This window comes from Coregonus lavaretus, assembly GCF_964263955.1.
Source record: "Coregonus lavaretus genome assembly, chromosome: 36".
NCBI lineage: Eukaryota > Metazoa > Chordata > Actinopteri > Salmoniformes > Salmonidae > Coregonus > Coregonus lavaretus.
Genome location: NC_140023.1, coordinates 16,541,901 through 16,564,992, shown reverse-complemented (window position 1 = coordinate 16,564,992; position 23,092 = coordinate 16,541,901). Strand labels below are relative to the sequence as shown.

General features: G+C 41.3%; 1 protein-coding gene across 1 annotated transcript; it reads right to left on the bottom strand.

Moving 5' to 3' along the window:
* Positions 1–1,150: 1,150 nt before the first annotated feature.
* LOC311110730 (cGMP-dependent protein kinase 2-like) lies at positions 1,151–22,485 on the bottom strand (the record flags this gene model as incomplete). Its single annotated transcript, XM_084153290.1, has 18 exons — positions 1,151–1,246; positions 1,363–1,429; positions 4,336–4,398; positions 6,674–6,796; positions 7,107–7,270; positions 7,366–7,507; positions 7,628–7,717; positions 9,411–9,547; positions 10,340–10,490; positions 10,669–10,767; positions 12,894–12,962; positions 13,353–13,447; positions 13,661–13,738; positions 13,835–13,898; positions 18,345–18,450; positions 19,986–20,099; positions 20,592–20,758; positions 22,016–22,485. 18 exons carry the CDS (start codon positions 22,483–22,485, stop codon positions 1,151–1,153), a joined length of 2,295 nt encoding a protein of 764 aa, XP_084009416.1.
* Between the last annotated feature and the right edge of the window lie 607 nt (positions 22,486–23,092).

The following is a 23,092-nucleotide window of genomic DNA, read 5'->3' as shown; positions in this document are numbered from 1 at the left end:
GAGCCAGGCCTAATCACCCAACATCAGTGCCCGACCTCACTAATGCTCTTGTGGCTGAATGGAAGCAAGTCCCTGCAGTAATGTTCCAACATCTAGTGGAAAGCCTTCCAAGAAGAGTGGAGGCTGTTATAGCAGCAAAGGAGGGACCAACTCCATATTAATGCCTATGATTTTGGAATGAGATGTTCGACGAGCAGGTGTCCACATACTTTTGGCCATGCAGTGTATCTACATTTTGGAAAGCTGAGAACATCCTAGAAGGTTGCTTGTTGTTGTTAAGGACACAAATGAGGCACACCACTGTCTGTCTGAGGGAAAGAAGGGAAGGGAGCACTGTCACTCGCCAACTAAGGTGCATGAATTGAGGCGCAAACTGAAGTTGAAAGGAGATTCAGCAACTCTTGGAGGACAATGGAAGTAAATAAAAAAGCTTTTTTATTGTAAAACCAACATGTTTTGCCTTTGGCCTTCTTCATGGTTTTTACAGAAGTATTGTGTGTGAAAAGTAATGAGTGTAATATGTCAAGGACAATTGGTCAGATTTCTGCTACTTATTTAACCAATCACATCATATTTTGTTTAGCTTTTCTCATTGTGATTGGTCCCCGCGTCCATAGGAGGCCATTTTGAAATGTATAAAAGCCACATTTTTGTTCACTTCTGTAAAAACCCTGAAGCATTGGTTTTAATTGTAACAATAAATAATATTTTCTATTTATTTCCATTGTCCTCCAAGAGTTGCTGTCTGAAGGAAAGAACCCAATGGACTGAGATTACGGTTTTTGGCACTCAAAGTCTTTCAATCACTTGATGAATGTCCTTGTTGTCTCATGAGAGCTTCATGTGGCACTTGACACACTGTTCCTCCGGCCAAAAGCCTAAAACGCAATCCTTAAGAGGCAATCTTCTCCGTCTGCAGGCCAGAAAGGCAGCAACAGGCAGGCAGTCATGATGTCAAATGTATGGTAAGTATGGCAACCGCAGGGAAGAGATGGGATTACAGTATTCAGTCATGGCTGCTTCTGTGGAGTTTATTGTTTTAAGGCAGATAGCACAGTTCACTGCACTAGCGGAACACGAGCGTCAGGTAGTAGAGTGACACCACCTATTTGGAGACAAGGCTTTAGGGTGTAGAGGCTCCAGGGGCACCTCAGAAGTCCTTGTCCCAGCCTGACAGCTCATCTGGTGGCTCCTCCAGCTCTGGGGGGAAGATGTCAAAGTGGCTGTGGTCCATCGGCCCCTTCAGCTGGGAAGAGGAACATCAAAGAACACCAGTAAGATACAGTCACATCCAATAACTTCTTTAGCAGTCATGTGCTCTTTTATTTTGTAAATGGAATATTACGCATTGTAGCACTTCACCTCTCTCTTCAGTGGCGATATGAGCTTCTGGCGTCTCAGCCCCTCCCAGTTAAAGCCCTGGAACCATCTGCAGGACGTCACAAAGAGGCAGCTGTTAATTTTCTGTCAGAACTACAGATCCCATCATCCCCCAGTGCCTACACGCTACACCAGAACCAATACAATACAGCACAGTCTGTATACTGTAGATATTGCACACATGCACAAGTTACTCCACAAAGACAGCTCCCAGCCTACAGGACCCTATTTCAAGCAGTGGAAAAAAAATACAATTCTTCTACAGGAAGTCACACACACACTCACTCACACACACACACGCACACACACACACAGGAGTATGCAATCATAGCAACACCAAAAACAGAATGACGTAGGTCTGCTAATAGGGTCACTAATGTTTTTATACCATTTCTACCAAACATCATTCAACCTTATAATTTGCTCTGTGAGTTAAAAACAAAACCATATTCCTCCTGCTTCAAACATTAGTGCTCTGATGACTTGAGAGGAAGCCAGCTCTGCCAGTTTTATGGTCTATTCAGGCTCTGCTCTGCTGAGTAGGGGCACAGCTGCACTCCTCATTCTCACGGCTAATTGCTCCCAGGTGAAAGTGCTGTTTGTTATGCAATACTGCCTGTTGTGACATGATACTGAAGAGGAGGGAGGGGAAGGTGCTCATCACACAATTGTCTGCACAGTGCAGAAAGAATTTGACACCAATGGAAGTTTTAATACGGTTCTGATATTATTATGAATGGTGAGAGAATGATCCATTCCCAGCTAGCACATAACGTTCTGAGAACCATATGTTTCTTAGAGAGTGCGGTTGTCCTATGGTTATTTTGCATTCAACCTTCCCACAACGTTCTGGGAATGGTGCAGGATAGTTGCTTGGCTTTGGAACATTCTCAGTAAATTTAAGGAACTTGACAAAAAAATATCATTAATTTAACAGAACGTTTCTAAAAGTTCAAACATGGTTACATTTAATTACATTTTTTGTAATGTTCTAGGAACGTTTTCCAACTGGTTTGACATTGGGAATGTTCTCAAATAGTTCAGAGAATGTTAAGAAACAACATTCTTCTGTAGGAATTTCAGTACTTTAGCATAACATTTCCTACAGGTTTCCTCACGCTTCTATATAAAGTAATGTTCTCAAATTGTTCAGAGAACGTTAAGAAACAACATTCTTTTGTGGGAATTTCAGTACATCATACATTTTTGTTGGATACCTGGATATTCGAAATACACTTTTTAAAAACCTTTTTTTAAACCTTAGCACTGCTGCGCAAGGGAGAGGCTGGTGCTCTATTGCTGCAGCTGTGGAGGTGCCGGTGAGACGGGAGCGAGCAGACAGCGGCAGAGAGAGAGACGCTACTCGGCTACAGCCAAGACTAGCTAACTTGTAGCTGCCACAATGTTATTTATCATCCCATATAACAGTGCCTGTATTGACTGGAGTAGCCTAGCTAGACTGATTGATGCTACATTTGGCACTTTCTCCCCAACCCCATTCAGATAAAACAACAGCCTACCAGATGGTTGCTCTTTGTAGCCTACTCCTTCTCATTTTGCTAACTTTTAATTCCGTAATTTTATTCCATCTTGCATTGCATTAGTGAACTCTCACTACGCATGTCATAAAAACTACATTGAAAAGTTTGGTGTTTTATTAAATTAATTATTTGAAATGTCATGATATATCCTTGTATGCAACAATGTCACATGGATATTTTAATTTAATTTAGAAAAAGCCTTTTCAGTGTTAAAATAGGCCTATACATTTTTGGGCCCAAAAATGAATACTCACACAAGTATTTGATTATTCGAATAACCGTGCACATCCCTAGTTCAGAGAACGTTCTAAGTTTAAGAAAACCTTCCATAAAAAACACAAGAAAACATTAGTAATGTTCTAAAGAATGTTCTAAGAATGTAAAAACATACATTCCATTCTCAGTGTCAACAAAACTCTCGCTATCCTCTATCTTGTTAAGGGTGTTCAGGTGTGTTGGCTAATCCACTAATTGGCCACACTTGATCTTAATGAGTGCTTGTTTCCTTTGAAATGGGGTCTGTTTGAATAGACTAAAATGAACAGCTTTGTATGAATAAAAAAAACATGGTATGTTAGCTCCATCCTGGTGGCGCAGTGGACTAATTCCATGGATAGAGAACAGAAGATCATAAGTTTGAATCTCACTGACACCATGTCACAATAAAACATAAATGTGTTTGCATTACAAATTTATTTCCATGTGTCCTATCTGTGCTTGGAGTTCAAAACAGTTAAACTAGGCTAGCAGTGTTATTAAAAGTCTTATTGAAATATTCAGTGAACGTTTTAAGGAAGTTATTTAAACATTTCGTTCAAAACATTCACAAAATTTAGAAAATGTTCTTAAAACGTTATTTACTTACCTTCAAATAACCTACCATTTCTGTTCTCAGATCACTAATAAAACCTCCCAGAAAAACATTCAGGGAACCATAGTAAAATGTTCTCAGAACCTCCCTGCAACCTAAAACGTATGTTCCCAGGACAATACATTTTTTCTTCCGTTCTCAGAAAGTTTAATTTTTGATTTGTTTTACCGGTCAGGAAACGTATGACTTTGTTTCCGAGAACCAATGGGAAACCAAAAACGTACATTCCCACAACTTCCAAGGAACCAAATGTGCTAGATGGGTAACCTACTGGTTATGAAGGCACCACTGAGCAAGCTGTTAAACCTGAGCTGGATTCGTATTGCATTGGACCAGAAATCCATCAATGGATTAATCAGTTAAAGAACAGCAATTACAAATAATATATTTCAATAGTGCTTGTATCCTTGTATGGTGCATCATTAGTATCACAGTAGCTGATGAGTGTCTAGGATATAGGATCTGGCTAGGTGTTTAGTGGTATTGATGATGATAGGTGTGGAGTGGTGTTGATGATGCTTCATTAATAAGAAGTGGACCAACTTGTGTTTCTTAATGTCGATGATGCCGTTCTTCTTATTACCAAGCCTGTCCACAGGGTTGAGCCTAAGGGAAGGAAATTATGCATGGGTCTGTTATTGTTGACAACCATCTGGACAAACTGAATGCCGATAACATGATTGCAGCTAATACCCTATACACATGAAAGCAGGTTGATACAGTAGATATGACGCAGTCTGTTTGATTCAGAGCTGGTCTGGTTTGACATGTGATTTCCTGAAGACATCAATGCAGGCCACTCATGGACCAATAACTGTCAATGGTTTTTGTCTGGTCAATTACTACAGGCCCAATTGTTGTGTGACTGAGCTGGCCAAAGGATTTGAAACATGGTGCTCACTAGCATTATCCAGTAGCATACAGTGGCTTGCGAAAGTATTCACCACCCTTGGCATTTTTCTTATTTTACAACCTGGAAATAAAAATGATTTTTTGGGGGTTTGTATCATTTGATTTACACAACATGCCTACCACTTTGAAGATGCAAAATATTTTTTATTGTGAAACAAACAAGAAATATGACAAAAAAACAGAACTTGAGCGTGCATAACTATTCACCCCCCCCCCCAAGTCAATACTTTGTATAGCCACCTTTTGCAGCAATTACAGCTGGAAGTCTATTGGGGTATTTCTCTATAAGCTTGGCACATCTAGCCACTGGGATTTTTGGCTATTCTTCAAGGCAAAACTGCTCCAGCTCCTTCAAGTTGGATGGGTTCCGCTGGTGTACAGCAATCTTTTAAGTCATACCACAGATTCTCAATTGGATTGAGGTCTGGGCTTTGACTAGGCCATTCCAAGACATTTAAATGTTTCCCCTTAAACCACTTGAGTGTTGCTTTAGCAGTATGCTTAGGGTCATTGTCCTGCTGGAAGGTGAACCTCCGTCCCAGTCTCAAATCTCTGGAAGACTGAAACAGGTTTCCCTGTATTAAGCGCCATCCATCATTCCTTCAATTCTGACCAGTTTCCCAGTCCCTGCCGATGAAAAACAACCCCACAGCATGATGCTGCCACCACCATGCTTCACTGTGGGGATGGTGTTCTCGGGGTGATGAGAGATGTTGGGTTTGCGCCAGACATAGCGTTTTCCTTGATGGCCAAAAAGCTCAATTTTAATCTCATCTGACCAGAGTACCTTCTTCCATATGTTTGGGGAGTCTCCCACATGCCTTTTGACGAACACCAAACGTGTTTGCTTATTTTTTTCTTTAAGCAATGGCTTTTTTCTGGCCACTCTTCCGCAAAGCCCAGCTCTGTGGAGCGTACGGCTTAAAGTGGTCCTATGGACAAATACTCCAATCTCTGCTGTGGAGCTTTGCAGCTCCTTCAGGGTCATCTTTGGTCTCTTTGTTGCCTCTCTGATTAATGCCCTCCTTGCCTGGTCCATGAGTTTTGGTGGGCGGCCCTCTCTTGGCAGGTTTGTTGTGGTGCCATATTCTTTCCATTTTTTTAATAATGGATTTAATGGTGCTCCGTGGGATCTTCAAAGTTTCAGATATTTTTTTTTTACCCAACCCTGATCTGTACTTCTCCACAACTTTGTCCCTGACCTGTTTGGAGAGCTCCTTGGTCTTCATGGTGCCGATTTCTTGGTGGTGCCCCTTGCTTAGTGGTGTTGCAGACTCTGGGGCCTTTCAGAACAGGTGTATATATACTGAGATCATGTGACAAATCATGTGACACTTTGATTGCGCACAGGTGGACTTTATTTAACTAATTATGTTACTTCTGAAGGTAATTGGTTGCACCAGATCTTATTTAGGAGCTTCATAGCAAAGGGGGTGAATAGATATGCACGCACCACATTATGTATTTTTTAGAATTATTTGAAACAAGTTTTTTTTATTTTTTTTACTTCACCAATTTGGACTATTTTGTGTATGTCCATTACATGAAATCCAAATAAAAATCCATTTAAATTACAGCTGTAATGTAACAAGATAGGAAAAACGCCAAGAGGGATGAATACTTTTGCAAGGCACTGTATCGGTAGAATATAAACATGTTATTTTGTCAGCTGAAATGGTGATGCAAATAAGGGTTGCACTACAGAGTATTATTTTTTGTGTTGGCTTTACCTCAAACAAAGTAGACAGACAGACACACTGCTTAGTTCATTCAACTACAGCCTCTAATCATCAGAGGCACAAACCCCTACTGGGTTAATAGGCATAGCCTATAGTCTCCAATTTCCCATCTCCCCAAAAGGTGTGTGTTTGTATGTGTGTGATTAATAAAAATGACTAATAGTAAGTTGTCCCTGACAACATTTTTATTGGCAAGCACGGCAGCAGTTTGTGATGCCACAGCCACATACTTGCAGAGTCTCCTGATAAGGTCATCAGGGCGCTTGCTGATCCTCTTGGGGAAGTCAACCTTTTCAATCCCATGGAGGACCATGGTGTAGATCTTAATGGGGTCGGTTCCGGAAAAGGGCGGACTAAAATAGGTACAAAACAGAAATTTAGGGTTCCTGTTAATGGTGACTATAGCAACAAAAAAATAATGGTTTTATGGACATGCTGGAAACACTTAGACACACTGTATATCTAATGCAGCACAAAAAGCTATCTCAAATAGTCTCTCATACACTCAACCTCTCCATGTCAAGCTGGTTACCATGGTTGCCAAATGGGGCCCTAATGCCTAATGGTTCCTCTCAGAGTTAAGTGTTCGTAGAGACAAATTCAAGAGCAGCACCATTTTTACTATTACTGTGAGCCACATGCCAGACTGTCATAGTGACTCACCTGCCTGTCAGCAACTCAAAGATGAGGATCCCCAGAGACCAGCAGTCAGCTCCAAAGTCATGGCCCTTGTTCATGATGACCTCTGGGGCCACATACTCTGGGGTCCCACAGAACGTCCATGTCTTCTTCCCCAGGCCTATCCTCTTAGCAAAACCAAAGTCAGCCTGAGGAAACAGACAGATACTGTAACATGAACATATTGTACATGACTATGTACAAACAACTGAAAATGAGCAGTGATCAAATGAAGGTCTATTACCATTTTGACATAGCCTTCTGCATCCAGTAGTAGGTTCTCAGGTTTCAGGTCTCTGTAGATGATTCCTCTGGCGTGGAGGTAGTCAAAGGCTTCCAGGACACAGGCAATGCAGAAGCGGGCTGTCTGCTCCTCAAAGGAACTCCTGTATCACAGCCAAGGCCAACATTCAGACACATACTAGGACTTAATACTGATGATTGATTGGTATTATTGATTCCAGGCTTTTGGGTGTTTTAGCAGATGTAAAACAACCTACACTCACATGTCCCGTAGTATACTCCACAGCTCCCCACCCAGGCAGACCTCCAGTAGCATGTACACATACTTGTCATCTCGGAATGTCCGAAACAACCTGGAACACAGTGACATTTAGAGGACCATCTGAACAATACTACTGTTCTGGGGTTCTTAAAGACATGAGTGCTTGAGAGAGGTCTTCTGCTTTGTAGTATATTTCTTTGGATGAAGTACTTTCAAGCAGTTAAGCTGCCATTTGTTTGCCTTGGATCTGTTTGTCAATTGAGGCTGAAGCAGATGGAGAGAAAGGACCATTTTGAGAGTGGGAAAAGAGAGATGTGTGAGGATGGATATTGCACTCAAACGGAACGTTCCTTTTTGGGTGGCAGTTGGAAGCAGTGTTTGCCCAGGACTTCTATCCTTGAATGTCACAGGGCAAATAAATCAAACCTCAGTCTACACTCAGTGGTGAGACCCCGGACAAACTGACATTCTTTAAAGGGACTCCTTAGCAACTCCTTCCGGACCATAGAGAGGGGCCTCTATGAGTACAAAACCTATAAGATTTTTTACATGGTAGGCCTTGCAAACATCAATATGTGTTTGCAAGGCCTACCATGTTCATATAAAGTACTTGCCTTTCACGATGTAATGCTCATATCACTTTTGTTATGATTGTCTTACATTTTAGTCATTTTAGCAGATGCTCTTATCCAGAGCGAGTGCATACATTTTTTTTTCATGTCTTCTCATTTGTTAAAATAGCTTTTACTATTACTTAATCCAACTGCTCTTGAACTGACATTCTTTAAAGGGACTCCTTAGCAACTCCTTCCGGACCATAGAGAGGGGCCTCTCTCTCGTAAGAGAGAACTACTTCTTGTTTCAAGGTCAACACCATTCACTTCCACAGTCCCTTTTCCCCTGTCAATCTGAGAGCTGACCTAAGATACAAAGTCTTGTCTGTATAGGCTATTCAGTGAAATGAGACCTTTCACTTTCAAGTCATGGGAGTCATGGCAATGGAACCATATCACTTGGGAAAAAATAAACATCCCTTTGTCGAAAACTAGAGAAAATCATGAGCATAATATTTGTTTCATGATCTTAAAAATCAAATAAAAGTATGTAGGGAAGACTGATTTAGGCAGCTACTGCCTCATTTATATTACATATTTGACTTTCTGTTTGAAACCACACTCTAAACATGCATTATTCATAGACTAGATAAATACAATACATGTTTTATTAATTTCCATTGTGTGTGGTCTGAACAACAATGAATTTGTCCTTCACTTAACTGTTCATTTATGCATTCAGTGGATACACATGAGGTCCTACTTTGCATAAATCGACCTATTGCGACTAAATGATATTGTATGACCAAATGTTGTTTTCCTCAAACAGTACAAGAGCATCTTTCAAAAAGCAATTGATGATGGGAAATAGAGTACAAAACCTATAAGATTTTTTACATGGTAGGCCTTGCAAACATCAATATGTGTTGTCTCCCTCTTGCTCTTGGGGTGAACTTGATTGTCATAAGGTCCATTTCACTGTATCATTCCAGGTGACAGCAGTCTGGATGAATGGGTAACTTGTGTTCTATTCATATTGGAACTCCTTCACACCGCTACAAACATGTATCATGTAAAGTACTCTAGGAAAACCATGCAGTTGTCAAAGCTTGAACAAAAGCATGAATAAAAAGCTTTGAATGTTTACAATGCTTTGGGGACTCTGCAATGGGCAGTGTTGTCTGAAAACAAACCTTGAGGACCAGAGCAGCATGAACACATGACACAGACCTGACTATGAAGTGTGATTTGGTCTGCTGAAGGATGTTCTTCTCAGAGTAGATGTGCTCCTGTTGTCTTGTGTCCACAATGTGCTTCTTTTTAATACACTTCAGAGCAAATGTGGAGTCTTCATCTCTCAGTTTCACCTGCAATAAAACAATTACTCATATTGTTTACATATACACTGAGTATACCAAACATTAGGAAAACCTTCCTAATATTGAGTTGCCCCCCCTTTCAATTTATAAAAGAATTTAAAACTGTGTAGATTCACCACCATTCACCACCACCATCTACCCCCAAAATGTCCAACCAAAGGGGAAACTACACTGAGTGTACAAAACATTAAGAACACCTTCCTAATATTGATTTGCACCCTCGCCTTTTGCCCTCAGAACAGCCTCAATTCGTCGGGGCATGGACTCTACAAGGTGTCGAAACGTTCCACAGGGATGCTGGCCCATGTTGACTCCAATGCTTCCCACAGTTGTGTCAAGTTGGCTGGATGTCCTTTGGGTGGTGGACCATTCTTTATACACACGGGAAACTGTTAAGTGTGAAAAACCCAGCAGCGTTGCAGTTCTTGACACAAACCGGTAAGCCTGGCACCTACTACCATACCCCGTTCAAAGGCACTTAAATATTTTGTCTTGCCAATTCACCCTCTGAACGGCACACATACACAATCCATGTCTCTGTCTCAAGGCTTTAAATTCCTTCTTTAACCTGTCTCCTCCCCTTCATCTACACTGACTGAAGTGGATTTAACAAGTGACAACAATAAGGGATCATAGATTTCATGGAAAAAGCAGGTGTTCTTAATGTTTTGTATACTCAGTGTATGTTAAATTGTTTTTATATCAACTGTAGGCCTATGCCCTATGCTGCTGTTTTCGACATTGCTCCGGGTGGTGTGACCCAAACATCAGGCCACTCACCAGCTCTACTCGGCCGAAGCCGCCCATGCCCAGTGTCGCTATGACCTCCAAGTCCTGGAAGGGGTCATGGGTAGGGATGACGGCGATCCTCTCCCTGAGCCGACACACCTCCTGGGCCTCTGGGGACGAGTCGATAAGGGGGGAGATGGGCCTGTGGAAGGAGGGGGGAGGGGGAATCATTTGAGTTTAATGGTGCACTCCTAAATATCTGTTTCTGCACACAGTGAGGCCCTAACGTTTCTGGGGTGGGTGGGTATTTGTAAATGTAACTGCCATTTGTTATTTGAATTATGTGTGGTAACAGTAATTTTGTGGCCTCCACTACTCACAGTGCATTTCTCCTCTCGTCGCGTCGGGAGAGCTCTTCGACGTATTCCTTCAGGTATGCCTGCAGTTCCTCATAAGTGCCCACCATCTGGTTGAAGTTGCTAGAGAGGTAGCATACCGTTTTTTTCCCAATCGTTTTGGTGCAATTTTCACAAATAATGTGGTACATTTTCACAACTCTTAGTACAAAACTCAAAATAGATCATCAAAAAAGCAGTTCTTTCAAAACTCAAAACACATTATCAATTGGCTGAGTACAACACACAAAATCATACAGTCACTTTTTCACCAAACTTAATCAGTGTTTCATCTAGAAATACATGTTTCGCATTGCAACGCATGTTCATATAAAGTACTTGCCTTTCACGATGTAATGCTCACATAACTTTTGTTATGATTGTCTTACATTTTACATTTTAGTCATTTTAGCAGACGCTCTTATCCAGAGCGACTTACAGTTAGTGAGTGCATACATTTTTTTTTTCATGTCTTCTCATTTGTTAAAATAGCTTTTACTATTACTTAATCCAACTGCTCTTAATTGATAATCAATTAACCATTTTGTAAACCTATAGATTTTTAACTGATTTGTCTACTATATACAGATTTTGAGAATTACATAATTAAAATGTATGTTTGTAAAGTATAAACATATAAATTATGATATATACTGTAATGTACAATTATGATCAGGACTACTATGATTTGACTCAGTAATTTTAAACAAAATTGGATATTGACAAGAACAGAGATGTACTGTATGTAACAAATGCATCCCCTATACAGTACAAATTAAGTTAATGGGGTCTTCTGCTGAGGTTTTTTTACACTGCTTTCCTAAAATTGCATTGGCCAACAGAGTACTGTAATACATGCCATTTACGTAGCAGACGCTTTTATCCAAAGTAACAGCAGTAAGTCCATACATTTTTGTATTTGACCCCAGTAAGAATTTAACCCACAACCCTGGTGTTGCTAGTGCCATTCTCTAACCAACTGAGCCACACAGGACCCCTACAATACATAAGTACAATACAATACTGTAAAATGCAATACATGATTACCATACATATTGACTACTCGTACCGTTCAAATGCCTGGATAACGTGGGGGAAACATCTCCATTTGTGCAGCCATATCTGAAGATGGTGTGGTAGGGCTTAGGCCTCTACTTGGGTCCTACAATGCTGCACACCTCATTGAGTTCCTCAATGAGATTGAGCAGGCCTGTCAAGGTGAAGGGTTCATGTATGTCATTTTGTGGGACAATGTCAGGTTCCACCATGCAGAGGTGGTTCAGGCATGGTTTTGTGCCCATCCCCGATTCCTGAACCAATACCTGCCCTCATATTCTCCTTTCCTCAACCCTATTGAGGAATTATTTTCAACATGGAGGTGGAAGGTGTATGATCGTCATCCACATGAGCGTGCCACCCTCCTTCAGGCCATGGATGAGGCATGCGATGACACCAACCATGACCAATGTCAGACTTGGATTCGCCATGCCAAAAGGTTTTTCCCCAGGTGCATGAACAATGAGGACATACACTGCAATGTGGATGAGAACCTTTGGTCAAACGCTCAAGACAGGCTTGATGCAAACTAGTGCTGCTTAAACATGATGTTTCTTTCATTTCTTTCATTTGATTACATTGTGAAAGATGTCTTCAATGATCACACCTTTGATCACAATTTGATGTTCAGTCAATTTTAATGGGTAGTGCAAGTATATTGCCTAATGTGAAAACAATGTAATGTACTGTAATTTACAGTACTATAGCATATTACTTTCAGGACTTCAAAGGGCAATTTTGAAACATGTATCTTGTATTTTTTTCCTATTGGATTTACTGGTTGTTAAAACAGCTAAATTGAGAAGATATCATTATGTTGTTTTGGTGATTAAACCAATGTACTCATTATATTTCACAGTAAACATATATTTTGGACCAATGGTTGTGTGGTGAAAGATGTCTCCAAACAAAATGAATGCACAATGAAAGATTTAGAATGTAAGACTGTCTGCATTACAAGTATGACCAGTTTGGAGTGTTGTACTAAGAGGTTTGAAAATTCACCACATAGTTGTGAAAATAGTACCAAAGCGATAAATGGAAAATGTCAACACACGACTGTTGTTTAATTTCAGTATGTGTGTATGCGTGTATGAGTGTTTGTGTGTGTGTGTGTGCGCATGCGTCTGTGTGTGTGCAATGAAGCTACTCACTCTCTGTCCACCACCAAGCACTGTGTGTCATTCTCAGTGGAAATGATGTTTGCTGAACGCACATCCTCACTGGAAAGAGACAGACAGTCACATTTAAATCAGCAGAACTACACAGAACTGAAACCAATTGAAATTCACCACAGAATCATACAATAGCTGTTTGATAATGCATGTCTTTGTCACCAGACTAACATTCCACGACCCACTACTCTACAATATTGTGAAAGGATTTGATTGAAACTGAAGCGGTAAAATGTTTGGATTGTCAGTCAGGGGGCTAGCCTTAAGAATTGATTGATATACTGCAGGACAAATACATTTTAACATGGGAGAATGAGGGAACCCACAGTACTATGCTACAAGTGTGTTTGAACTTGGTGCTCAAGACAAACCAGGCCAGAGCGATTTTGCCCATTGAACATTTTGAATCGGCCAAAGAGATCAGTAAACAGCTCTTACCTTATGAGGGCTTTTTCTCCAAAGTAGTCACCCACACCCAGAGTCTTTATCTCCTGAGGCTCAGCACAGCCCTCTGTGGTCTGAGTGACACACACCTGGGCAGAAAACACAGCATGTTAAGTGCTATCTCTTTTTCCCGTGATCCAAAATGGCTGACTTGTCTGCACTAAGATTGCATGTTTTCTGCAATAAGATTGCATGATCTATCATGGTTTGATAAGAGATTTAACTTCTCTGTAATGCCAGATAGGAATGTGACTCTTTACAGCAACAAAGATGAACAATGACATTTGGGTCCTTTCTCTTACCTCTCCTTTAGCTATAATGAAGAAAGTGTTCCCTTCCTCACCCTCCCGAATGATATACTCTCCTTTATCAAAATAGTCCTAGGAATGAGACAAAATATTAACTTTTTATATCAACAAATCTTCCCAAATCACCAGTTATGAAAAAGTCTGATTAGAAAAACAGTAAAGGCTCACAATTTCTAGACAGTCAACGATTTTGGCAAGCTTCTCTTCTGGCAGGTCTCTCAGCAGAGATACACTGTACAAGGTAAGTACACAGAGATAGTTATTGGGAAAAACATGCGGCTAATAATGTGGATTTAGCAATGTGACATATTGCCAACAACTTCAAAGATAACCTTGTTGAGCTAAATCCTAACTTAATAGTATACAGTCAGGTCCAAAATTATTGGCACCCTTTATAAAGATGAGCAAAAAAGACTGTATGAAATAAATAATACAAATACTGAGCTACAGTTGAAGTCGTAAGTTTACATACAGTGGGGAAAAAAAGTATTTAGTCAGCCACCAATTGTGCAAGTTCTCCCACTTAAAAAGATGAGAGAGGCCTGTAATTTTCATCATAGGTACACGTCAACTATGACAGACAAAATGAGAAAAAAAAATCCAGAAAATCACATTGTAGGATTTTAATGAATTTATTTGCAAATTATGGTGGAAAATAAGTATTTGGTCAATAACAAAAGTTTCTCAATACTTTGTTATATACCCTTTGTTGGCAATGACACAGGTCAAACGTTTTCTGTAAGTCTTCACAAGGTTTTCACACACTGTTGCTGGTATTTTGGCCCATTCCTCCATGCATATCTCCTCTAGAGCAGTGATGTTTTGGGTCTGTCGCTGGGCAACACGGACTTTCAACTCCCTCCAAAGATTTTCTATGGGGTTGAGATCTGGAGACTGGCTAGGCCACTCCAGGACCTTGAAATGCTTCTTACGAAGCCACTCCTTCGTTGCCCGGGCGGTGTGTTTGGGATCATTGTCATGCTGAAAGACCCAGCCACGTTTCATCTTCAATGCCCTTGCTGATGGAAGGAGGTTTTCAATCAAAATCTCACGATACATGGCCCCATTCATTCTTTCCTTTACACGGATCAGTCGTCCTGGTCCCTTTGCAGAAAAACAGCCCCAAAGCATGATGTTTCCACCCCCATGCTTCACAGTAGGTATGGTGTTCTTTGGATGCAACTCAGCATTCTTTGTCCTCCAAACACGACAAGTTGAGTTTTTACCAAAAAGTTATATTTTGGTTTCATCTGACCATATGACATTCTCCCAATCCTCTTCTGGATCATCCAAATGCACTCTAGCAAACTTCAGACGGGCCTGGACATGTACTGGCTTAAGCAGGGGGACATGTCTGGCACTGCAGGATTTGAGTCCCTGGCGGCGTAGTGTGTTACTGATGGTAGGCTTTGTTACTTTGGTCCCAGCTCTCTGCAGGTCATTCACTAGGTCCCCCCGTGTGGTTCTGGGATTTTTGCTCACCGTTCTTGTGATCATTTTGACCCCACAGGGTGAGATCTTGCGTGGAGCCCCAGATCGTGGGAGATTATCAGTGGTCTTGTATGTCTTCCATTTCCTAATAATTGCTCCCACAGTTGATTTCTTCAAACCAAGCTGCTTACCTATTGCAGATTCAGTCTTCCCAGCCTGGTGCAGGTCTACAATTTTGTTTCTGGTGTCCTTTGACAGCTCTTTGGTCTTGGCCATAGTGGAGTTTGGAGTGTGACTGTTTGAGGTTGTGGACAGGTGTCTTTTATACTGATAACAAGTTCAAACAGGTGCCATTAATACAGGTAACGAGTGGAGGACAGAGGAGCCTCTTAAAGAAGAATTTACAGGTCTGTGAGAGCCAGAAATCTTGCTTGTTTGTAGGTGACCAAATATTTTTTTTCCACCATAATTTGCAAATAAATTCATAAAAAATCGTACAATGTGATTTTCTGGATATTTTTTTCTCAATTTGTCTGTCATAGTTGACGTGTACCTATGATGAAAATTACAGGCCTCTCTCATCTTTTTAAGTGGGAGAATTTGCACAATTGGTGGCTGACTAAATACTTTTTTTCCCCACTGTACACTTAGGTTGGAGTCATTAAAACTTGTTTTTCAACCACTCCACAAATGTCTTGTTAACAAACTATAGTTTTGGCAAGTCAGTTAGGACATCTACTTTGTGCATGACACAAGTAATTTTTCCAACAATTGTTTACAGACAGATTATTTCACTTATAATTCACTGTATCACAATTCCAGTGGGTCAGAATTTAACATACACTAAATTGACTGTGCCTTTAAACAGCTTGGAAAATTCCAGAAAATGATGTCATGGCTTTAGAAGCTTCTGATAGGCTAATTGACATAATTTGAGTCAATTGGAGGTGTACCTGTGGATGTATTTCAAGGCCTACCTTCAAACTCAGTGCCTCTTTGCTTGACATCATGGGAAAATCAAAAGAAATCAGCCAAGACCTCAGAAAATAAATTGTAGACCTCCACAAGTCTGGTTCATCATTGGGAGCAATTTCCAAATGCCTGTAGGTACCACGTTCATCTGTACAAACAATAGTACGCAAGTATAAGCACCATGGACCACACAGCCGTCATACCGCTCAGGAAGGAGACGCGTTCTGTTTCCTAGAGATGAACGTACTTTGGTGCAAAATCAATCCCAGAACAACAGCAAAGGACCTTGTGAAGATACTGGAGGAAACAGGTACAAAAGTATCTATATCCACAGTAAAACGAGTCCTATATCGACATAACCTGAAAGGCCTCTCAGCAAGGAAGAAGCCACTGCTCCAAAACCGCCATAAAAAAGCCAGACTACGGTTTGCAACTGCACATGGGGACAAAGATCGTACTTTTTGGAGAAATGTCCTCTGGTCTGATGAAACAGAAATAGAACTGTTTGGCCATAATGACCATCGTTATGTTTGGAGGAAAAAGGGTGTGGCTTGCAAGCCGAAGAACACCATCCCAACCGTGAATCATGGGGGTGGCAGCATCATGCTGTGGGGGTGCTTTGCTGCAGGAGGGACTGGTGCACTTCACAAAATAGATGGCATCATGAGGAAGGAAAATTATGTGGATATATTGAAGCAACATCTCAAGACAGGAAGTTAAAGCTTGGTCACAAATGGGTCTTCCAAATGGACAATGACCCCAAGCATACTTCCAAAGTTGTGGCAAAATGGCTTAAGGACAACAAAGTCAAGGTATTGGAGTGGTCATCACAAAGCCCTGACCTGAATCCTATAGAACATTTGTGGGCAGAACTGAAAAAGCGTGTGCGAGCAAGGAGGCCTACAAACCTGACTCAGTTACACCAGCTCTGTCAGGAGGAATGGGCCAAAATTCACCCAACTTATTGTGGGAAGCTTGAAGAAGGCTCCCCAAAACGTTTGATCCAAGTTAAACAATGTAAAGGCAATGCTAACAAATACTAATTGAGTGTATGTAAACTTCTGACCCACTGGAAATGTGATGAAATAAATAAAAGCTGAAATAAATCATGCTCTCTACTATTATTCTGACATTTCACATTCTTAAAATAAAGTGGTGATCCTAACTGACCTAAGAGAGGGAATTTCTACTAGGATTAAATGTCAGGAACTGTGAAAAACTGAGTTTAAATGTATTTGGCTAAGGTGTATGTAAACTTCCGACTTCAACTGTATATATTGCATGCTCCTAAAAATTGGGAAACTATATTATTTTATCCTAATACAATTGCTTAGAGAAAGAGATTTTGTTTAACAAGTCATATTTTTTTCTCTCAAAAAGATAGGGGTCAAAATAATTGGCACCCCTGTTTTAAATACCTTACGACACAAAACCCACCACTGGTGTGTGTGGCCAAATAGCTCTATTTTCATGTTATCCAACAAATATAAACGCCTGGAGTTTGCTAAACAGCACTGGGACTTGGATTGGAACCAGTGCTATGGTCAGATTATATGAAAATAGAGCTCTTTGGCCATGCACACCAGTGATGGGTTTTGCTTCGAAAGAAAGATGCATATGAGAAAAGAACCCCATGTTATGGGGCTATTTTGCTTCCACTGGTCCTGGGGCCCTTGTTAACGTCAACGGCATCATGAACATTACCCAGTACGAGGACATTTTAGCCAAGAACCTGGTTGCCTCTGCCAGGAGGCTGAAACTTTGCAGCAAGTGGATCTTCCAGCAAGACAATAACCCCAAGCACACATCAAAATCAATGGCCGACTGTGGTTTGAATTGAAGAGGGCAGTCCATAAGCGCAGACAAAGGATATCAAGGATCTGGAAATATTCTGTATGGAGGAATAGTCTAAGATCCCTACCAATGTGTTCTCCAATCTCATAAAACATTTTAGAAAAAGTCTCAGTGCCGATATCCTCACAAGATGAGATATTGAAAGGTATTGAAAACAGGGGGGGGCAATAACTTGTTAAACAAAATCTCTTTCTCTGAGCAATTGTATTAGGATAAAATAGAATTCTCCAATTTCTTTGAGCATACAATATAGCTCGGGAGTTGTATTATTTATTTTATACAGTCTTTTTTGCCCATCTTTATCAAGGGTGCAAAAAATGTCAGACCTGACTGTATATGCGTTCGCAACTCAAACTGTCATGCAATCTCCCATTTACATCAATGCCTGTTTCAGGCTTGAGGACCAAGCCCCTACATGTACCTGCGTAGGAAGCTGAAGTACTCTTCTTGCGTGGCCTGTGTAGACTTCATCATAATACTCTGGAAGGTCTGGCGGTCCAGAGCCCAGATATGAGCCTGGGATACAGCTGGGTATTAGAAATCACAAGTCCAATCAACACACCATATCAGATCAGACATTCACAGGGCCAGGTACTCTTATAATGTTATATGAGTTGGCCAAACATTGCATGAACATTTACTCATTTTAATATCTGAAAAAGGTATGGTGACTAAACTGCTTGGAGTAACCCTGGATTGTAAACTGTCAAGGTCAAAACATGTTGATACAACAGTAGCTAGGATGGGGAGAAGTCTGTCCATAATAAAGCTCTGTTCTGCCTTTTTAACAACACCATCAACAAGGCAGGTCCTACAGGCTCTAGTTCTGTCGCACCTGGACTACTGTTCAGTCGTGTGGTCAGGTGCCACAAAGAGGGACCGCGGAAAATTACAACTGGCTCAGAACATTAGGTAACTGCTTGCATCAGTTACCTAATGTGGAATAGAGTTCCATGTAGTCATGGCTCTATGTAGTACTGTGGGCCTCCCATAGTCTGTTCTGGACTTGGGGATTGTGAAGAGAACTTTGGTGGCATGTCTTGTTTTTCTAAGAAGTGTTGACATGCTGAATGCACCGAGGTGTCTGTTTAAACTACTAGCACACAGCTCAGACACCCATGCATACCCCACAAGACATGCCACCAAAGTTCTCTTCACAATCCCCAAGTCCAGAACAGACTATGGGAGGCCCACAGTACTACATAGAGCCATGACTACATGGAACTCTATTCCACATTAGGTAACTGATGCAAGCAGTAGAATCAGATTTTAAAAACAGATAAAAACACACCTTATGGAACAGCGGGGACTGTGAAGAGACAGACACACGGGCACAGACACACATACACATGATAAGACACGCACACTACACACACGTACACACTAAATGTATTGGGTAAAGTGCTATGATATGTAATGTCATGTAATATTTTAAATTGTGTATATAACTGCCTTAATGTCTTGGCAGCAGCTAATGGGGATCCTTAATAAATACAAAAATACAAATACTATTCTATGCAAGATTAGAGGAAGCACCTGTTGACTAGGAGACTGTGTGAGATTTGCATATTCTAATTAAGCAATAAGGCACGAGAGGTTGTGGTATATGGCCAATATACCATGGCTAAGGGCTGTTCTTATGCACGACGCAACGCTAAGTGCCTGGATACAGCCCTTAGCCGTGGTATATTTCCAATATACCACAAACCCCAGAGGTGCCTTATTGCTATTATAAACTAGTTACCAACGTAATTAGAGCAGTAAAAATAAATGTTTTGTCATACCTGTGGTATACCACAGCTGTCAGCCAAATCAGCATTCAGGACTCGAACCACCCAGTTTATATTGAGGTTTTAATAGTCCCTTGGTGACTTCTCATAAAATCATGTGCTGCCATGCTGCTTTGCCTCATACATGGATAATTTTGTATGTCATATGGATCGTTTGTTGCATGATATGCACTTGATTATGAACACTTTGTTTATGATGTGTGTGGGGAAGTACTGTATCTTAAAGGGGAATCAAATCCTCTCATTCTACAGACTCTACTAGTTAAACTCACCTTTCACTGTAGCAGTTCTCTTACAGTTGTACAATATAGCCAATTCTCCAAAGGCAGTCCTGGGACGCATCTCTCCGAGCAATTTGCCGTTCTGCATGACCTCTAGCAGGCCATCTGAAGAGAAAAAACCTAGCATGAGTATAGACAAATAGCTAAATATATGCTGTGTAAGTGCTATAACCCACAGGCAACCCCCCTTGTGAAGAAGTTACAAAAGTTGTAATCTCCTGTGGGAAGATTCTGTATGTAGACCGAAGAATCTGCCGGGACTGAATGGGATGCATGAGACAATGAGTAGCACTTGGATTATTATTTGTGGGTTTTCGTCACGTTATTTGGACATTATTTGGACAGGATTGGGCGAAGGTGGTTCTTAAACTGCTTCGCCTTGAGAACATTGCATGGATCGGAGGGTGGGGGTGGGGGGTGGGGGTGGGGGGTGGGGGGGGGTTCTTTGGCTGAGAGTTTCCTTTTGCGAGGGTGGAGAACTTTTTGCCGGAACTCTCAATTTCTAACACATATGAACACATAAGTCAATCATGCAGCAGACCAAATTACGCGAGATTTTACTTCTGGGTTAACAGAGATTAATAAAGTTGATATGACCTGCCAGCACATAGAGGTAGTTCCCTGGTTCTCCCTCCTGGATGACCAGTTGGCCCTCAGTGTAGATCCTCTCATACATGCAGTCCACCATCTCCCTCATGTGCTGCGGATCCAGCTTCTTCAGGAAGTCATTATTCATGATGGCATCATTGATCAGCTTCTTGGTGCTGGGAGCAGGAGGAGCACAGATAAGAGGTACAGAGAAACACCTCCAAGTAGACACTCTCTACTTTTAGAAGTCAAGGTTTTTTTCACCTCCAAATCAATATTCATCCAACATTCAAATATCATAATTTTATTTTGAATAATATAGTTTTATTGCCTCTGGCTAACTTTTCTGAACTAAATGATTCCATTTATTACACACGTACAGTAACAATGCATGCAGTGAGGTACTGGGATAGCACCCTCATGAGCAGATTTCACATTATTTCACCTTAAACAGCCCCATAAACCCAACATAAAATAGGGCTGCTAACTGGTGGTTGAGTGTACACGACCATGAGTAAATGCTTAAGTTAATCACAAGATACTTTCAATCAGGCCATTACTACTGTATTTTTACTACAGCATTCATGTTAGATTTTCATAGATGGACAAAGCGCTATATTTTCCCGTCTCTAAACCAGTCACGTAGAAGGAGACAAACAGTTAATGTAGTACCATTAGGCGTGTCAGTTTCCCCCTGCATCCCTCTTAACTATAAGGCCTCTAATTATTACATCAGACAGCCGAGGGCCAGTCCATTAACCTAAAATGGACCTGGTGAATGGACTAAAGCAGGAGAGTAGGGGGCAGGCAACCGAGGTCTGCTTAATTAAAGCCATAATGATCCAGTCCATGCATATTGCATATAGATGCTCATGGCTTTGTTTCCCTGTGTGCCTTCCTATTATCCCCAATGTTAATACAGGCTTTCAAATCTCCTTGGAGTGGCAGACACTACAAAGGCTTGGACAGAGCTCCATACCGTCTTATCCTTTCAAGAGGAGGATTGGGCCGGGATTCAATCCGATTCAATCCGATTTGGACAATGTGCCATTTAAAGGTAATTTACAATTAAGACGACATATGCAGTGTTTACCCTGAATGTGGTATCCGCAAACGCAGGGACATTGCCTTTAAAATGTGCATTGCGGACAAAGTGTGATCGGATTGAATCCCGGCCTTGGTTCTTTTATGTGCATGCACAGTAGCCTACACCAGACCCGCTGAGTACAAATAATGATTCAAGGTAGGCTTTATTATCGCAGATCCAGCTGATTGCTTTTAAACTTTGGGGAACATTTCTGCTTGCATGTCATGACATGTGGCCCATTATCACATACTGTACAATGCAACTGGGTTTATATGTGTTTCTGGAATTATTAACCCTCCAATAACCTCAACAATATTGTGTGGTTCTGTCGATCTCTGACACCCACCTGGAGGCCTTGCGAACACTAGCCCTCTCTATGGACACATGGTGGGCTCTGAAACCCCCACAGAAGTGCCCTGAGGTGGGCTCGGCCGACACGCCCTCCTTGGCCTTGAGCCTGCGGTGGACCTCTACAGCCACCCTGTGGAAGCGGGTGGGACCCTGGTTGATGACACTGAGCATGCGGTGGCAGTTGGGAGCCGGAGGGGAGCGGCCTAGGCTGTTGTAGCCGATGGCATCCTGAAGCTTTTCTATCTGGGAGACTTTAGCCTCCAGCTCTCTCTGCAGGCTCTGCAGCTGCAGCTCCTGGGTGTTGAACTCCTGGTCCCTCTGGGCCAGCTCTTCTTCCAGGTGGGCTATCCTGAGCCTCAAGGGCTCCGTGTCACACACCTTGAGGCTGGAGGCCAGGCAGCTGTCTTCTGGCCGTGGGGCTTTGATTGAACCGTTGCCCATGGCCAGCTGTTGGCTGGCCACCATAGGAAAGCTCTTGGTCACCCTTGTCTAGTCACTGATAGGTCTCCGTCCGGTGGCCGGTAAAACGTATAGGAATTTATTTATGTTATGCTTTTTGCTATAACGCCTTTAGGAATACAAATAGATGTGATGAGCAACAGAGAATCTTGAATCCACAGGAGACACATGCCTAGGATCCTATTTCATCAACTAACTATCTCTAAAGACGATAACAGCATAAATGGGATTAGGTTTAACCTCCAATTAATGAAACTTGTGAAAAAATGGTGTACATGACTGTGAAAATAAGGAAAACTAGATTTCTGCATTCATTGCACAGAACTGATACATTATCCTATAACATACATGTTGCCATAACTGAGATACAAAGTATCAATATATCTTGAGAACGTTATTCTAGAGAATGCAATAAATACACATAATTCTTAGCTCTAGTTAGATCCTGTATGGATATCATGTCTTAGCTACACATTCTATGGTATTTTAACACCGACATGCATATGCTGCAGAAACACCACAATAATAATAGCAAATGCTCTTATCCTCCAGAGCGATTTACAGTTAGTGCATTTATCTGAGACAACCACATCACAGTCATATATGTAAGTAA